Below are 16,134 nucleotides of genomic sequence, written 5' to 3' on the forward strand. Positions count from 1 at the left end.
GATTTTTTGTGTGTGTGGTTTGTTTTTCACAACTCGGTTGCACAGTTCTTGAGTGTGGACTCTAGATGACAGTGTCATGTTGCAGTGTCTAACGGTTGGACACACCCAAGCTTCCATAGGAAAGTGTGCTGCCTAATTATTTATAGATTCGATCTGAAGATGATAGGAAGAATTTATACAGAGGCACCCTAAAGGAATAAAGATTGCAGTTATTGTTATATTGTTATTCAATCTTTTTTTCCTGGTTGTCTTTTTTATTATTTATTTTTTTATATTTAGTGTGTGTGTGTGTGTGTGTGTGTGTGTGTGTGTGTGTGTGTGTGTGTGTATACACATGCATGTGCTTGTGCACTGCAGTATGCATGTGGAGGTCAGAGGACAACTTGTGGGAGTCAGTTCTCTCCTTCCACGATGTGAGTTCCAGGGATTGAACTCAGGTTTTCAGGCTTGATGATAAGATTGAACTCAGGTTTTCAGGCTTGGTGACAAGCACCTTCACTCGCTGAGCCATTCACTAGCCCCCCACCCCCCGTTGTTTTGTTTGTTTGTTTGTTTGTTTGTTGTTTTGTCTTTTTGATACAGGTCTCCCTATAGCCCCAACTGACCTGGAACTTTCTATGTAGATCAGGCTGGCCTTGAACTCACAGAGGTCCGCTTGCCTCTGCCTCCCAGAGGTGTAGAATCACTTAAATATTGGGTGGATGTTTAGAATTGTGACTTGTCAGTCACTTCACTGTCCTAAACTGTGTTATAAGCTTATCTCTTTGTGAAAGGAGTTGGTAGCAGAAGACAGGCTAATGATTAAACCCCTCATTCCTGTACTGAGAAACACTGCCTGGCTGTCTGGCCTTGGCCAAGTCCCTCTCTACAAGCCTCAGTGTCTTCATTTTGGCAATGAGAGCATCTCATATATTTCAGGTTTGGTTTGTGATTAAATGAGACACATATGCCTGGCTCTCTGTTCTCTGTTGTCAGAAAGCTCTGTAACGAATGAGGCCTGATGGTCATCTTTTGGACTAGTAGCATAGCACTGAAGGGAGTAGTTTGAACTCCCAGAATGAGCAATTCATTGCTCCATTGCTCTGCCGGATATCTGACTTTATCTCTTTAAGACTGTATAGTTTTAAATGATCTAATTTGCATAATGACTTTTCTCTTGTTCCCAAACAGCTGCTCTGGAACTCTTTGTGAAGCTTTCTGGCTTAGGGGGTTAGCTGGAGCCCTGTGAAAACTGTATCTCTTCCTGGTCAGCCAGGACTGCTGGATACATGATGTGAGACATTTAAGCATGGTGCAAATCAGAAAGGTAGTGGTGTACATCAGGTGACATCAAAAGGTGAGTTGATGGCTCAGTGAACAAAAGTGCTTGTTGTGCAAGCCTAATGACCTGAGTTCCATCACCAGAACACATGAAAAGCTGGATGCAGGGCACATATCTGTAATCCCAATTTTCCTATGTCCATACAGGAGGCAGAGATAGAAGAGTTGGTAGAGGCTCAGTGGGCCAGGTGGCCTGGAGTACCAGCACAGCAGCAGAAACAAGAGAGACACTACCTCAAAGCAGGGTGAAGGGGCTGGTATGGTGGCTTGTGCCTTTAATCCCAGCACTTGGGACGCAGAGGCAGGCCCCTTGAGTTCGAGACCAGCCTGGTTTACATAGTGAGTTCCAGGGCAGCTGGGGCTACAGGGAGACCCTGTCTCAAAAAGACCAAAGGGAGAAAAAAATAAACAGGGTGGAAGGAGAGAACCAACTCCCCAAAAGTTGTTCTATGACCGCCATATGTATGCTGTGGCACACATGCCTCTCTCTCTCTCTCTCTCTCTCTCTCTCTCTCTCTCTCTCTCAAAGGAATAATAATAATACTAATAAGACAAGTTAAGCTCTGGGACTTAATAAGCCTCAAGAAACTCTTCTCGTCATAACCCTGTGTTTTATAGTTGGTTGATTGTAGTGTTAGGAACAAATCCAGGATCTGTGCGTGCTGAGCAAGTGTTTTATCACTAAGATACACCCCAAGCCCCATCCTGTCCATTTGTTATACAGACTGCTGTAGTGATAGGAGAAGCGGGTCTGGAGGTGACTAAATGAACTGGAAATCACTTAGTTCCCTCACTGATTCCAACCTGGGTGGGGACATTGTGTGACTTCACTGTGTCCACCACATCATGGTCAAATCTATTGAATTCTATGAAACTCAGACACCTGAGGAACTGTGACCACTGAGATGGCCAGTGGTCATTTTTATCTCCATATTCCTTAATTTTAGGATAACATCAGCTATAAAATTCACCATTGAGCTGGATGCTGTGGCATACAACTATGGTCCCAGCTACTCTAGAAGCTGATGAGGGAAGGTTGCTTGAACCCAAGCGTTCAGGCCTAGTTCAGGCAACATAGTAAGACCCTGGGGAGGGGGTGGGGGACAATTGATTCACCATTGATTTTATCATAGCTTTTCCTGGGAGAAAAGGAACAGTACTAGAATTTTTAGATTTTCTGATTTTGGAAATATTGAAATACAGAAAAATTATATCTTAGAATTTAGGAACTTAATCCTTATTAGTAGTCGAGGATAATGTACCTTGAAACTTTGTGTCCAAAAAAACCCCTTGTGAACTTTGTGTCATAGTGACACATGTCTATAACTTAACTTCAGGAGGATAAGGCAGGGTGATCTGAAGTTTAAGACCAGCTTGGGCAACTTAACCAGTCCTTGTCTCAAGGTAAAAGCAGTAAAATAAGGGATGAGGGTATAGCTTAGTGGTAGAGCACTCGCCTAGCATGTACAGGGCCCTGGGCTCAATCCGCATTACCACAAAAATGAAAACGGGCCTGGAGAGATGGCTCAGCTGTTAAGAGCACTGGCTGCTTTTGCAGAAGACCTGGGTTTGAATCCCAGTACCCATATGGGGGCTAACAACTGTCCGTAGCTCTAGTTCTAGGAGATCCAACTCCCATTTCTGACCTCTATGATATTACCTGACATGGGTGCACTTACATACATGCAGGTAATACATTCATACACATAAAATAAAAATGAATAAGTCAAAAAATTTTAAATTAAAACAAAAAGTTACTTAAGTAGAAAATTAAAAATTAAGTGATATGGCAAATCTGTCCTTATATTCAATTAATACTGATTATAAGGACTTAACCGCTGTTCTCAGAGGACAAACTAATGGGAAAATGTCAGTTGTGTCTCTGGGAGTAGAATATGAGTTGAGAATGGGGTTAGTTGTTTTTATTAGAAATCTGAGTATTGGAACATTAAAATATGTGTTCAAGACGGCAATAGAAGATTCGTAAGTTTTTTTAAAAGATTTTTTTATGTGTATGGGTGTTTATCCTGCTTGTTTGTCAGTGCACCATGTGCTTACTATGCCTGAGGAGGCTAGAAGAGGGCATCAGATCCCCTGCAATTTGAATTACTGATGGTTGTGAGCCATCATGTGGGTGGTGGGACCTGAACCCAGGTTCTCTACAAAAGCAGCCAGTACTCTTAACCTCTGAGTCATTTCTTCAGCCCTGATTTCTCAGCTTTTTAAAGGAAAATTTTAAATAAGTAATTATAGGTAAATTTTATTCTACTTATATTAAAATTTCTGGTACTGGGACCAGTAAAATGACTCATTGAGAAAAGGCACTTGCCACCAAGCCTGAGTTGAACCCCTGAAACCCAATGGTGGAAGGAGAGAACCAACTTTTTCCTATTATTGGCTGACCTAACACATTTGCCCATAAGTATACTATACAAAAAGTAAATGAAAGTTATAAAGACCCAAACATTTGTGGTGCTTATATTATAGACTTTAATGGAGTCCAGAGCCATTCTGTAGGTCTTCACCAATCAGTTTCCAGAAGTTTTTCTTTATTAATCTAATACTTAAGCTAACTTATTCTCCAGTGTGCCCCTTGTTTACGACCTCTCCTGCCTTTCCTGCTTGGCACAGGCCCCTGCCTAATGGGATCTTCAGGCCTGGGCTCCTGTGACCCCGGTGCTCTGCTGTATCTCCTTGGTTCTGTACCATGTCATAGGCACTCTGACCTAGCTTAGTAGTCTGTGATTACGTTTGCAGATTTTAGTTCTCAAAAAAAAAAAAAAAATCCAAAAACAAAAACCCCCCACAGGCTTTCAGTGTCTACTAGTTTTATCTTGTTTCTTGTGCCTTGTGGCACTCAGTAAAAGTCCAGTGAAAGAACCACATCTTCTAGAGGCTTTGGAATGGTAGGCACAGCTGAGACAGGAAGAGGATCTCGGCTGTCTGCTGCTGTAAAACAGTGGAAAAGGGAGAGACCCAGATGACATAGGGAAAGAGCGTGAGGGCTGTTATAACATGGAGGTTCTAATATCAGGTGTGCTGGAGAAGACTGGTAGCCTTGGGTGCACATCTTTAAACTTGTAACAGTTGGGCTTTCGGAATAAGGAAAGCCTTTTGAGTTGATGCTCGGCTCCTTCAATGTAATCTAGAAAATGAAATTCAAAAACAGCCTAGAAAGGGCCTTGGTTTGCTGCCACCTCCTTCAGTGTCCTTTTTGTGCTCTCCCATGAAACTATAGTACATCTCTGGCCAGCAAAATAAAACACACTCTCTCTCTCTCTCTCTCTCTCTCTCTCTCTCTCTCTCTCTCTCTCTCTCTGTGTGTGTGTGTGTGTGAACTTTTTTCAGGGTACTTAAATTCTGTATCAGATGATTTGGTATATTTGTTTAGCTCCCTACAGATTAGAAACTGATGGCAGGGCCTCTTGCCTTCATTGGGTTTGATTGGAGATTCCCGTCATCATCACATATGACCTCTTTACATTGGAACCTGGCACCCCAAAATAACATGCTTTCCTGGTGGTCAGTGCACATAAATAGTGGCTCAGTGAATGGAAAGGGACCCCATCACACTTGGAGCTGCTGAGGTAAGGAAAGCTTCCACCAAATGCAAAGGAAAAATCCAATTTCAGTTATTTGATTTGATTTTAATTGGAACATTAAGACATGGGTTAAATTACTTGAGGGTTAGCTAAGAAGGTCATTGGAGTAAAGTGAAGATAAGATCTCTACTGTTTGATTGGAGGCATTTTTAGTATAAATGTTAGCTCAGCAAGACTGAGGAAAATAGCACCAAAAGTGATGGGGAAGATCTCAGAACTCCAAGAGGAGGCATCCCATTAGCTGTCACTTCAGAGGTGATCTAGTTTGGTTACACGTTACTCTGTGAACTAGCAGAGACAGGATGGTAGATGAGTACTCTAAGGAACTAAGCCTGAAGCTGTCCATGATGTAGAATGCGTGGAACCTAGCACCACACAGTCCACTTCACACATTCCTCTTGAAACTCTTTTACTGTGATCTGTTTTCCCTCCCATACCCAACTACTTCCATCTACCTTCCTCCCATCTAACAGCATAACATCTAGCTCTCTATTCTGAGTCTGCACCAACATCTGCCATCCTTAGAGTCTCAACCACTCCTTTCTTTTTCCATTCCTCCAGTCTCATTAACAATTGGTTTCTTTTCTACCTAGTACATCCACAGTCCTTTCCTTTTAAAGACACTAACTCTGCCCTAAGAATTACAGTCTTGCACAGCCAGTGAGTCCTCCCAATCTAGGCAATAGATTATCTCAAAATCCAGTCCCATACCATTGTCTGAATATGCCAGTGTATGTGCTAACCCAAACGGTGTGGTGATAAAGAAACAGCCTGGGGGTTGGAGAGGTGGCTCAGCAGCTGCTCTTGTAGAGGACCTGGGTTCAGTTCCCAGTACCCACATTGGTGGCTGACAATTGTGACAATTGTTTGCAATTCCAGTTCCAGGGGATCCGATGCCCTCTTCTGACCTCCGTGGGCATTGTGCAACATGGGTGCACTTATATACATGCAGGCAATATGATCATACACATAAAATAATAAAATAAAATAATGTTAAAAAAGAAACAGCCTAGTAACTGAAAAGTTATTTCTGGAACAATAGTTCTTACATTTCCACTCTACCCCCAATACAAAGTATGCACAGAGCATGGAGTTACTCAGAGTCTACTTTCTCTTGCATTTTGCACCCTCTTATCTCCTGCTCTTGAATTCTTGAAATGTCTGAGCCCTGAGACTTGGTCTTTTCCTCTGGATTCTGTGCCACGAAAGCATGAATGAGCCATTATGACAAAGCAGTGTTTTCGTAAGGTAGGGAAGGCCAAAAACAACCGATCTCTGCCTGCCCCTAACACACATGTAAGCTGCTGTTTCTTTTGTTTGTTTTTTTCAGACAGTATCCCTATATCCCCACCTGGCCTGGAACTCACTGTGTAGACCAGGCTGGGGTTGATGTCACAAAGATCCATCTGCCTCTGCCTCCTGAGTGCTGGGATTAAAGGCGTGTGCCACTACACCTGGTAAGATTGCTATTTCTTGCCCACACTTGGCCCTCCACACCTGTGCAGTTACCTGCAGGGAAGCACTCTGGAAAACTCATGCTCTTCCTTGAAGGTTAATGTGCAGGTAATTAGAGTTTGTGTCTGTTGTAGCACTGTGCTGATTAACATTTCTATGGACAATCATTTTCATGTGTTGTGTGGAAAATAGGCAACTTCTGTAAGAGTGGATAGATACCAAACACTCACCACCCAGACAGTCCATTATTATCACCCATTATTATCACTGACCCTGCAGTTCATGAATAACAAAGGCTAGTTCATTTTTGCCTTAGTTTGCTAAAGTGTTTGTAGCAAGGCCCCACATCTAAGAGGAAGCAGGGTAGATCACAGTGCCTGGCACAAAACCGCTAGGTGAGTGTTGGTGAATGATTGTGTCTTAAGCCTGACACCCTGACACTTCAGGGGCCTGATCCACCAGGAGGGCAAGACGGTGGGGAATGGGGCTTACTGAAAGATAAAGGCACTACCACTTCTTTCTTGTTTCTTTGATCAAGAAGTGAAAGGAACTGGTGAGGTAGTTCAGTTGGAAAAGTTCCCCCAAGTTTGATCCCAAGAACCCATGTTTTTTTAAATGCTGGACTTGGTGGCATGTGCTTGTAATCCTAGCTCTGAGAAGATGGGGACAGGTGGATGCCTGGGATTTGCTGGCCAGGTAGCCTACCTAGCCTGCTTGTCAAGTTTCATGCCAATGAGAGACCCTATATTAAAAAAAAAAAAAAGGACAGCACCTGAGGAATGACACCTGCGATTGTCCTCCGGACTCCACATACATTTGGACTCTTACGCACATGCACAAACAAAGGAGTGAAAGGCAGATGACATTCAACCTGAGTCAGACTCTACATGCTCATATATTTACATGTGTTCTTGGCAAGTGTGGATGCCCACACCTGTAGTCCTAGCATTTCAGAAGCTAAAGAGTACAATCACAAGTTTGAGACCATCCTGAATTTACATAATGAGAGACTGTTTTGAAAATCCAAACAGTGGAGGCAGGAGGAAGCAAATGTGCATTTAAGAAGCCAAGGCAGGAGAATCATGAGTTTGAGGCCAGTTCAAGTTGCATAGCAAGAACCCCCCCCCCCAAAAAAAAACAACCCAAAATAAATAAGCAAAAATAAAGAAATGAGCTGTGGAGATTGCTCAGTGGGTACAAGTGTTTGCTGTCCAAACATGAGAACCTGAGTTTAGGTCCCTGCAGGCCATGGAGTTGTGTAGCCCACATTCACATAATAAATGCTTGGCTAGCTGTAGAATAAACCTCGTGTGGGCCACAGCCCCCTTTCTCTATGGTGGGGTTGCTACAAGTTGTGCAATGCTCATTTAAGTGGGGTGAGGAATCAAAACGTTGTCTGCCGGTGTCATGGAAGTTGCAGTAGCTTTCCATCCCCTGAACTTCAGCTGTAACCCGGAATCATTCAGGTTTCTTTTTTTTTTTCTCAAGTAGTGGGTCTCACTCGGTGTCATTCCTATTTTAATTAGTCTGCTGGACCGCCACCTAGACAGGGAAATTTTTAAAATTTCTGCTGTGTAACCAGGGCTGAGAACTACCAAAAGGCTGTCAAAGGAGGCTTCAGCGGATCAGGACCTAAAGATGTGATCACGGTCTCAACCTCTGACTGTCCCTTTTCCTTCCGGGAAAGTGGAAAAGACCTGCGAAGGTCTCCAGAAATTTGTGTGCACAAAGATTCCTCTAAGTGCTGGGATGGCATCCCGCGACGGCCCAATCAGTCCGCCCAGAGCAAGCCCCGCCCACCTCCCCGCCCCGCCTCCAGCGCTATGGTAGCCACGCCCGCCCCCGCTCCGACCCAAGTCCCTAGCCTCAGGCTCCAGAGCCAACCCCGCCCCTTATCGAGCTCCGCCCACCAGCCGCCTCTGGGCCAGCTTGGCCCTCCCATCGCCCCGCTCCGCTGTTGCGCCGCCGCGCCACCCCCTTTTCTCTCGCGAGGACGCCCTGGCGTTGGTGCCGGAAGCTGCTTTTGCGCGGCGGGCGGAGGGAGAGGGCGGGGAAGGCCGGCGGCTTTGCGTAGGCCTAGGGCGCAACTCTGGCAGGTGCCGCCGTTGTAAGGGCTCTGCGCCAAAGGCTGGTGGCCGGTGCTCCCGAGGCTTCTAACTGGGCGTCGTTGTAGGGCCGCCCCCATGCTGCGTTTTCCGACCTGTTTCCCATCCTTCCGGGTGGTGGGAGAGAAGCAGTTGCCGCAGGAGATCATTTTCCTTGTCTGGTCCCCCAAGCGGGATCTCATTGCTTTGGCCAACACTACCGGCGAGGTGAGTGAGCCGATGCGGATTCTACCTGTCTTAGGAACCTCGAGCCTCAGTTTCCCTTTCTGCCCCATCTAACCCCGTCCGTACTTCTCAGCATGGCTGTAACTTTAAGTGAAAGTGTAAAGGATCGTATTTGCTAAACATGGTTTATATGCCCATTTCCTGTATTGTTCGAAGAACAATTTTCACAAAGTTCTGTTTTCCCGTCTCCAGTGATTTTCCTCTTTAGCTCAGGGTACATCATCCTAGTGGGCCCACAGACTCCACCCCAAGTTGGCTTTCAGTTTAGTAGCAGAATGAAGAATCTTGTCAAAGCCAACTGAGAGTGTGCATGTGTGACAAGCTATGGAGAGTGATGCTTTAGTGGGTTCCTGACAGAATGTGTATGAACATTGTCAATAAAGATTTCTGACTCACATTTGTAATGTGAACATCATCAAGTAAAACCAGATATTGCCCAGCTTTCTGTTACCTGGCTGCCATCTTGTAAGGGAACCTTCACCTGTGCCTCTTTGAGTTTCCCTGATAGTGGCTGGTGAGTGAGTGAGAGAGAGAGAGAGAGAAACTATGTGGTAAGGAAATCCTAACAGGGAATGCCGTGTGTGTGTGTGTGTGTGTGTGTGTGTGTGTGTGTGTGGTGTGTGTGTGTGCGCGCGCGCGCGCGCACTTGGGAAACTATATAGTAAGGAAATCCTAGTAGCCAGGGAAACTTAACCTGCAAAACTGCATTACCATGTTGTCTGCCTTGACTTAACTTGTAGGATATTGATGTGCAGATTCTCAGGGCTCTCCAGGAATGTTCTACTCTCCATCCTCTGCCAGGATACTTGGAAACTGTCATGGCTTTAGAAAGCAGCCTCAGTAGTACAGCTATGGTAGTAGGAAAGCAGTCAAGAGTATTGGGCATCAGAGGAGTGAGATGGGTAAATGTGTTTCTGGGTACTGTGGCTTCCATGTTGTCTAAGAAACAGCAAGAGCATTCATTGTTTAAGGGTGAGTATGGAGAAAGTTTGGAGAGGTTGAGGAGGAAGAAGAGATTGTGAAAAGCTTCCAAGGCAAGTGGACTAGGGGAACCTAATAGGATCGCTGGTCACTTAAAAATGTTTTTTCATTCTGTATTTATTGGACATTGGAACTGTGCTACATAAGGAATTTTCATACAAGTGTATCATGTACACTGAGCATTTTCTCTCCATACCACTTACTACTGGTCACTTTAAGAGCCACATGAGGCTTGTTGTGGTCTAATTTCTTAGTGAATATGGTTGTACCTGTTTATTCTATTTGGCAGTTTGGGTGCATGCATTGTGTGGTTTAACCAGGTTTTTTCTTTTTCTTTCTTTTTTTTTTTAAAGTATGACAAAGCAAAAGAGATGTGAGGGAGCTGAAGATGAACCTCAGATTCTAACTGAATCAAAGCGGTACATAAGGGCATATGTGTGAGGGACAGTGAACCAATGGGTCGTGTGTCCTGGTGAGGCTGTGTCCTATAGATGATTTGGAAAGAGGCAGTAAATGAAAACAGATTTTAACAGCATTGTGGTTGCCCATAATGACCAGGCTTAGGATGTGACCCTAGAAGTGGTTCAAATGAGGTAGATGTGATGATTGGAAGAGAGATAATTGAGAGCTGTTAGCAAGACTGACAGCGAGGGGGCTGGAGAGATGGCTCAGCAGTTAAGAGCTCTGGCTGCTCTTGCAGAAGACCTGGGTTCGGTTTCCAGCACCCACATGGTGGCTAACAGTTGTCGGTAACTCCAGTTCCAGGGGATCCATCACCTTCTTCTAACCTCCTTGGGCATTGCACACACATGGTGCACTTACATTCATGTAGGCGAAACACACACACACACACACACACACACACACATATAAACTAAAATAAGTAAATAAGGGGGCTGGAGAGATGGCTCAGCGGTTAAGAACACTGACTGTTCTTGCAGAAGACCTGGGTTCGAATCCCACCACCCACATGGCAGCTAACAACTGCTCATAACTCCAGTCCCAGGGGATCTGACAGCCTCTTCTGACGTCCGCAGGCATTGCATGACGTGGGTGCACTTACCTACATGCAGGCAATACATGCATACACATAAAATAAAAATGATAAAAATTAAAAAAAATTTTTTTAAAAAGTTAAAAATGTTGGGACACATGTGTGAGCCGGGTCTAGTTTATCAAGAAATGAGGGAATGACCCAGGGGCCTACAGCTGACTGCAATTAGTAGGAATTGTACTCTGGGCTGCATGAGATTCGAAGTTAGGGGATATTAAATAAGTCATCCAGAAGTGACCTCAAGAATTGAGGATGTCTGCTTCATCTCTTAGCCCACTGGGAACAGGGGATACAAACCACTGCCACCTGAGAGTGTCACAAGCGTACCATAGGTGAGAGGCCTGTCTGGCTTGGAGAGGTGATGACAAGCAGTTCACAGAAAGAATGAAGTAGGGAATTGTGGCACTTGCCTGTGAATTCCCAATGGCACGGGGTCTTTGAAAGTTTTGGATGGTGGGGTTGGTTACAATGAAGAGAGTTAAGCACAGTAGATGAGTCCTGGGTTCCATGGTGACACATATCACCAGAATTGGAGGATACTCTGTTCGGTGAGGCAGCAGGCTGTGGTGAGGGTTCATCTGTGGGCACGGGTGTGGGAAAAAATCTTTTCAGGAGCACACCAAGGTCTCAGACTTGTCTGCTTTACTTTCAGTGGTGGTAGTGTTTTGAAACAATGAGCCCCTGGGGACTCATGTTGACACTCAAAGTGAACATTACTGATGTGAAAATGGAACTTTAGGATGGATAAGTGACTTTTCTAAGATCCATGGCTAGAAAGTGACATAGCTGAAAACAGGTGCTAAGAGGTTTGATGGTAATTTTTTTTTTTAAAAAGAGTGATTTTAGAATTTTTATTTTATGTATATGAATGTTTTGCCTGCATGCATTAAGTGTACCACATGCGTGCCTGGTACCTTCAGAGGACAGAACAGTATCAGATCCCCTGGAATTGGAGTAAGGATGATTATTAGCCACCATGTGTGTAGTAGAAATCGAACCTGGGTCCTCTCTCTGCAAGAACAACTAGTGCTCTTAACCACTGGAGCTGTATCTCCAGCCCTGCAGTTTTTTTAAATTAAGAAATAATTTTATTTTATGTGTGTGTTTTGTCTGTATGTATGTAGGTGTGTGTGCAATGCCTGTGGAGGCCAGAAGAAATTTTCTTTAAACTATGCAGTTTAAACAGCTACCTTTTACACTTCTTCTTCAAGAAAGAACCAGTTTGTATTCTTTCTTGTATTGTGGTCTTGCACAGCCTTCTTAACCCTTTCTGACAAGGGACTCTATTATAGGTTAAACTAGGTCTTCTCATTTCACACATTTCTTTGAAAATGTCCTGCATTCACTCAAGATACTGTTTACTTCCACTCTTCTGATTGATAAGTATTATATTGAGAGTGTTCTGTGGATCTGTGTTCATTTTATTTCTGAAAATGAATTTATGACTTCTGCTGTTTTATCTTTTTATCTTAGGTTTTACTTCATCGACTTGCAAGTTTTCAACGAGTTTGGAGTTTTCCACCAAATGAAAATACAGGGAAAGAAGTGACCTGTCTGGCTTGGAGACCAGATGGCAAACGTAATAATGCTATACTTTTTTTCTCATTTTCATAAAGTATATTCTAAAAAGAAAGTCTGTCTTCAGTAAGAATATTTTTTTCTTGCTGTATGTTAGAATTATGTTTTGTTGTTGTTTTGTTTTGAGGCAAGGTCTCACTCTATAGCCCTGGCTGGCCTGAAACTTGCTATGTAGACCAGGCTGGACTCAAACTTACAGAGATCTGCCTGCCTCTGCCTCCTGGGTGCTGAGATTAAAGGCATGCACCACTGTGCCCAGTCCTGTATTAGAATTATAAATTCCAGTTTGCTATTTTTTTTCTTTAGAATGCTTTGAAATTTTTTCAGGGGCTGGAGAGATGGCTTAGCAGTGAAGAGCATGTACTGTTCTTGCAGAGGACTCAAGTTCCATTCCCAGCACCCATGTCCAGTGGATCACAACTGCCCATAACTCCAGCTACATGGGTATCTGATGCTTCTGACCACCTCAGGCACCTGCACACATGCACATGCACACACATGCACAATAAACAATAATAAAAATCTTTTTTAAAAGACCTATAAATTTTTCATGTAATTCCATTGTGGTAAAGATAGCCTGTAATGAACTCTGGCTTTTTGGCAGGTACAACTGAAGTGAAGTCCTACAGCATTTAATCCAAATGCCATCTGCTACTCACCAGTCATTCAGTGGCATCATATTCATCACATTCATACACATTTCTCCCCCAGATGTACTTAGCACTAACCGTGAGGCTCGTGGATATTCTTGTTGTGCTGTTTGCCACACAGGGGGCCCATCAGCTGTGACTCTTTCCTATTTCTGTGTGGTCTTTTCCCTGCTGCCTTCATATTGTAGCTTGGGGTGGCTCTGAGGGTTGAACCTGCATGTCTTTCTTTACACTGGCGGTCCTTATTGAGCTGTTGTACACATAGTCAGTATGGGAAAATGCTGTAGTCCTGTATTTTGAAGTTCATCTCTTGCTGGGTGTGGCGGCACGTGCCTTTAATCCCAGTACTCAGGAATCAGAGGCAGGCAGATCTCTCTGAGTTCGAGTCCAGCCTGGTCTACATAGTGAGTTCCAGGTCAGCTGGGGCTACAGGGAGACCCTGTTGCAAAAAAGACCAAGAAAAAAAAAAGTGAAGTTCGTCTCTCAGGGGCATCCGTCCTGCAGCCTTTAGGCCACATGGAGTTGTGAATACCTGTGAATGTGACTTAACACAAAAATTGTAAATATGCTCAAAAGTTGGGAATTTTTTGCAATGTTTTTGTAACTTGATTGCACAGAGTGTGAACTTTGTAGATAACAGCATTGTATCACAAAGTCAAAAGGTTGAATACACCTGAAGGTACTTTAAGGAAAAAGTAAATTGATTTTGTAAAATTAATATGTCCTCTTAGGATCTATTTATTTATTTATTTATTTATTTATTTATTTATTTGTCTTTTTGAGACAGGGTCTCCCTATAGTACCAGCTGGCCTAGAACTTGATATATAGACAAGGCTGGCCTGAACTCACAGAGCTCTGCCTGCCTCTGCCTCCCGAGTGCTGGGATTAAAGGCGTATGCTACCATGTCCAGCTCTTCTTGGTGTTATATAAATACTTAAAAATTCTTTGAAAGCCTACCACTTAGCAATAGCTGTGTTTGATGTACAATTTGATAAAAATACATGCTGTCCAGATCTTTCATGAGAACTCTTTTGATATTTCCAGAGGTTTCGTTTTGGCTCAGTGTGGATAGATTCATGGATTTACCATGTTAATGTTAAATGACTACATACTAACCCGTTGTATTTATATGTTGTAATTTACATCTGTCCCCCATGGTGGATGTTTAACTCGTTGCTACTTTGTGTCTTTTATGAGCAATGCTGTAAAATGCTGAACATACAGAACCAACTTTATATGAGTAGTTCCTTAGATTAATTCCCCAAGTAGGATTTCCAGGAATGCTTTAAAAATACCATATTCATTTTGTACTCATTTTACTTAGAAGATGAATAGCGTATATCAAATTAGAGGAATCTGGGCTAGTGAGATGGCTCTGTGTAGGTAAATGTGTTTGCTGCCAAGCCTGATGAACTGAGTTTGATCCCTGGGACCCACATCTTAGAAGAAGAGAATTGACTTCCACATGTTGTCCTTTGACCCCCACACATGCCATGATGCACACATGCCAACACTCATACACACAAATAAGGGGATTTGGTCTGTCCCCCGCCCCCAGTGTTAAACTCAGGGCCCCCTACATGCCAGGCATATGCTCTATTACTAATCTGTAACTCTAGCTCTAAAGTTATGGGTTTTGTTTTTCATTTTTTGAGATAGGGTTTCTGTAGCCTAGGTTAACCTTGAACTCATGACAGTCCTCCTGCCTCATGCTTATAAAATGCTGGGATTTCAGGTTTGAGCCACTACACCTAGCTTATTAAGATTTTTTTAAATTTTATTTTTATTTTGTATGTATGAATGTATTGCCTGTACATAAGTGCACCTGTGTCATGCAGTGCCCTCTGAGATCAGAAGAAGGCATTGGATTACCCTGGAACTAGAGTCAGAGTCAGTTGTTAGTGGCCATGTGGGTGCTGGGAATTGAACTTGGGTCTTTTGCAAGAGCAGCCCATGATCTTAACCACTGAACCATCTCTCTATCCCCTTATGAGGATTTTTTAAAGTAATGTTTTTGAGGACCTGCTTATGTTACTTATAAGTGCAGGATCCCAGCTTAAATCATGAAAGTCAAGTGTGTGTTAAAAAGTGTGGTGGCGCATGCCTTTAATCCCAGCCCTCGGGAGGCAGAAGCAGGCGGATCTCTGTGAGTTTAAGGCCAGCCTGGTCTACATAGTGAGTTCCAGGCCAGCTGGGGCTACAGGGAAACCCTGTCTCAAAAAGATTAAAAACAAAACAAAACAAAAAGCTTATTTAAACAGATCGTTTTATGTATTTTGTTAGGAAATGATCATTTCAAGTGTTTCACGTGTTTTGATAAAGGATGCTGAAGCCTAGCCTGGTGGTGCAAGCCTATAATCTCAGCTACTGGGCAGGCTGAGGCAAGAAGAACTTTAACTCAATAGTGAGTGCAAGATTAGCTTGGGCAATTTAGTGAGACCCTGTAAATAAAAAGAGGTTTGGGCATTAGAGGACATCTTGGTCATTTCCAATAGCTAGATTATAAATAAAAATGCTATTAATATTCATGTTTAAAAAAAAAAGGAAGCCCGGCAGGGTGGCGCACGTCTTTAGTCCAGCACTTGGGAAGCAGAGGCAGGCAGATCTCTGTGAGTTCAAGGCCAGCCTGGTCTACATAGTGAGTTCAGGTCAGCTGGGACTACAGGGAGACCCTGTCTCAAAAAGACCAAAGAGGGTTTTGGACATGTTTATGGGGCCAAAAGTGTCTTGGTGATAAGATTTAATCTCTTGAGACCTGCTAGGTATTGTCTGCTTGGAAAGAGTGTTCTAGTCTAGAAACTGTTGTGTAAGATAGTAAATGCAGTAGGTGAAAAGCAGATTGGTCATGTAGTTTGAGCACTTGAAAATGGGCTTAGTTTTGCATAACTATATACAAAGATCTCTTTAGGTTTTAAAATATTACTTAGAGGAATACATTTTATTACTCTTACTGTGTGTGTGTGCCCATGTGCTGAGCTCAGAGGACAACTTGCAGAAGTCAGTTCTCTCCTTTCAGATGTGGGTCCTGGGGATCAAATTCAGGTTGTCAGACTTGGTAGCAAGTACCTTTACCTACTCAGCCATCTTGCTGGCCCTAGAGGAATAATGTTTATGTCAAGTGATTTGTATAATTAAAATGTGTTTGAAATAGTAAAACTGGCT

At 43.4% G+C, this 16,134-nt stretch overlaps 1 protein-coding gene across 1 annotated transcript in view; it reads left to right on the top strand.

The window, feature by feature from the left end:
• Positions 1-8,318: 8,318 nt before the first annotated feature.
• Positions 8,319-16,134, top strand: part of Anapc4 (anaphase promoting complex subunit 4) — a 39,246-nt gene continuing 31,430 nt past the window's right edge. The window contains exons 1-2 of the mRNA XM_008837337.1: positions 8,319-8,689; positions 12,216-12,321. Of these exons, the coding sequence (XP_008835559.1) occupies positions 8,561-8,689; positions 12,216-12,321 (235 nt within the window). The 5' untranslated portion in view covers positions 8,319-8,560. The remainder of the gene's footprint in view (positions 8,690-12,215; positions 12,322-16,134) is intronic.

This window comes from Nannospalax galili, unplaced genomic scaffold (genome assembly GCF_000622305.1).
Source record: "Nannospalax galili isolate Female #2095 unplaced genomic scaffold, S.galili_v1.0 scaffold777, whole genome shotgun sequence".
Lineage (NCBI taxonomy): Eukaryota > Metazoa > Chordata > Mammalia > Rodentia > Spalacidae > Nannospalax > Nannospalax galili.